The sequence below is a fragment of the Boleophthalmus pectinirostris genome, unplaced genomic scaffold (genome assembly GCF_026225935.1).
Source record: "Boleophthalmus pectinirostris isolate CB_2022bp ecotype Guang Dong unplaced genomic scaffold, ASM2622593v1 HiC_scaffold_13, whole genome shotgun sequence".
NCBI lineage: Eukaryota > Metazoa > Chordata > Actinopteri > Gobiiformes > Gobiidae > Boleophthalmus > Boleophthalmus pectinirostris.
The window spans coordinates 324097-326596 of NW_026571036.1; the positions used below are offsets into that span (position 1 = coordinate 324097).

Below are 2500 nucleotides of genomic sequence, written 5' to 3' on the forward strand. Positions count from 1 at the left end.
AAAGATTATCTCCCAAACAAACTGTCCAAACTTCAGGAGGAGTTCGAGCAGGAGGCGTCCAAGAAACACAAGTAACTCCAACATTTCACTGAGTTTTATCTAAAGGAGCACTGTGGAACTTTTCTGCTCCAGGTTCTGGCACGTGGACTTACAGATGTTGTTTCTTTGCCTTGAAGATTCCAAATTTTCCAGAAGATTTTAGAGCAAAAAAAAACCTGTCTCTGATGAAGGAAATATTAGATTTAGGAGCAGGTGAAAAGTTCCACAGTGCGTCTTTAAAGCAGAGCCCTGATGTTTGGACAGAAGGTGAGATGTTGTGACGTTGTGACGTTTCAGCGGCGTGGAGGCGATCCTGGAGCAGGCGCGCGAGTGGGAGACCAGCGGAGAATATTCCAGAGCCGTCGACTGTTTCCTCAAAGTGAAAGACGACAAGAACACCAAGCTGATGGAGAGATGCTGGATGAAGGTGAAGAACACACACACACACACACACACACACGGCACAGTGTTTGAGCAGCGCCCTCTGCTGGTCACGCAGGACCTGTAGAACCTGAGCTCCTCTGCGTCTCTCCTCAGGCCGCTGAACTCGCCATCAAGTTCCTGAACCGTGATCGGGCGGTGGAGGTGGTGCAGCTCGTGGGACCTCGTCTCTCCAAACTTCGACAGTTTAAAGCGGTGAGAAAAATCTGGATTTATTTTTAGATTTAAACTCAAACAAACTTTATTGATCCACAGGGAAAAGATCTGGACTCAGAGTCACACGTCACAATAAAATATAAACATATAAACAACAAAGACACAAAATATAAATGGTGATAAAGAGCAAAAAAGAGCAAAAGACACGTGTGAAATAAAACAGAATTATATAAATGTAAATGTACAAGTCAAAATAAAATAGAAAAATAAGTAATAAAATATAAAATCTCAGCTTTATACAAGAGGACATAGAAAACAGAACAATAATGACAGGATGATTGACAGGACACAGGGTTAGTTCCTCTTTTTCGACTCACTTAAAATCCTTTAAATTTTCTTAAAAATCGACAGTGCTCCTTCTGTGTTAATTCTGTTTGTCGCTCAAAAACCTGTCAAATGTTTTAGTGTGACTCTGGTAACTGAAGCTCCTCCGGTCGATGGATTGTCGGAGCGTTAGGGCGGCCGTCGTCTGGAGCGTCAGAGTCGTGTTCTTTAGTCGGACAGAAGCTGAACCGCGTCAGACACAAGAAGAGAACTGTTTTTTTATCAGAGTTTATAGTTTATGTAAATGAGTCATGTGATTTTAACTTTAGTTTCTGTAAAACATAAACAAATGTGTCAAAGCTGAATTAAACACTTTATTACTCAGTGTTTGAGTAAATGAGTACGAAGTATTTGAGTCGTCCTCGTAAGAAATAAAAAACAAACTTAAATGATCCTCACACATTTACATTTCTAAAACAGATTCACTGGGACAGAGCGACGTCGGGCGACTGACTCCACGATCTGCTGATGGATCGAGGAGTCTGGGCGAAGATCCGACTCAAGTGTCGTCTGTTTGTTTCTCTTAATGTTTCTTATAATCCAGTGTTTTATGTGTGAAAACAGACGAGAGAATCCAACATGACTGATGTGCTTTTATAATCTGAAAATAAAGTAAATGTGTTTTGTCCCGTGTGAAGGCGGCGGAGCTGTACCTGGACGTGGAGCTCTTCAAAGACGCCATCGATGTTTTCATCGATGGAGAAGAGTGGAACAAAGCAAAACGAGTGGCCAAAGAGCTGGAGCCCAGGTGAGAGCAACTGTTCCTCAAAAACATGTTCTAATGTCATGACCTCCTCAAAAACTCACCTTGTGATGTCATCAAGTGGTAGAACAGCTCCTTTTCCCTTTACTTCAGTCGAGTTTGATAAATAAACTCCACGACTGAAATGTTCCAGATGATTCAGGTGAAGGTGAAGTGTGGAGTTTAAAAACACAGTGGAGCACTTCCTGTATCACCACACGATGACATCACGAGGTGGATCAGGGTGTTTGTGAGTTTGTGTTGAGTTTTCCTGTGTGTTTCAGGCTGGAGGATTATGTGGATCAGAAATACAAAGAACATCTGAAAAACCAGGGACAAGTCGAGTCGGTGAGAAGAAAGATTTATGAAAACGAAGGAAAGAACGACAGAACCACTCACACTCTGCTCTCTTCTGTTGTGTGTTGTTGTTGTGTTGTTGTTGTGTGTTGTTTGTTGTTGTGTGTTGTGTTGTTGTTGTGTGTTGTGTGTTGTGTGTTGTGTTGTTGTTGTTGTGTGTTGTTGTTGTGTGTTGTGTTGTGTGTGTGTTGTTGTGTGTGTTGTGTTGTTGTTGTTGTGTGTTGTGTGTTGTGTGTGTTGTTGTGTTGTTGTGTGTTGTGTGTGTTGTGTGTTGTTGTGTTGTGTTGTTGTGTTGTGTGTTGTTGTGTGTTGTGTGTTGTGTTGTTGTGTTGTTGTGTGTTGTGTGTGTTGTTGTTGTTGTTGTGTTGTGTGTGTTGTGTT

General features: G+C 41.8%; 1 protein-coding gene across 1 annotated transcript in view; it reads left to right on the forward strand.

Annotated features, from left to right (window-relative positions):
* Positions 1 to 2500, forward strand: part of ift172 (intraflagellar transport 172) — a 67456-nt gene that overhangs the window by 43815 nt on the left and 21141 nt on the right. Inside the window, exons 31-35 of the mRNA XM_055149719.1 lie at positions 1 to 71; positions 337 to 466; positions 577 to 675; positions 1659 to 1768; positions 2047 to 2110. The exon at positions 1 to 71 is cut by the window's left edge and continues 36 nt beyond it. Coding sequence (XP_055005694.1) covers positions 1 to 71; positions 337 to 466; positions 577 to 675; positions 1659 to 1768; positions 2047 to 2110 — 474 coding nt within the window. The remainder of the gene's footprint in view (positions 72 to 336; positions 467 to 576; positions 676 to 1658; positions 1769 to 2046; positions 2111 to 2500) is intronic.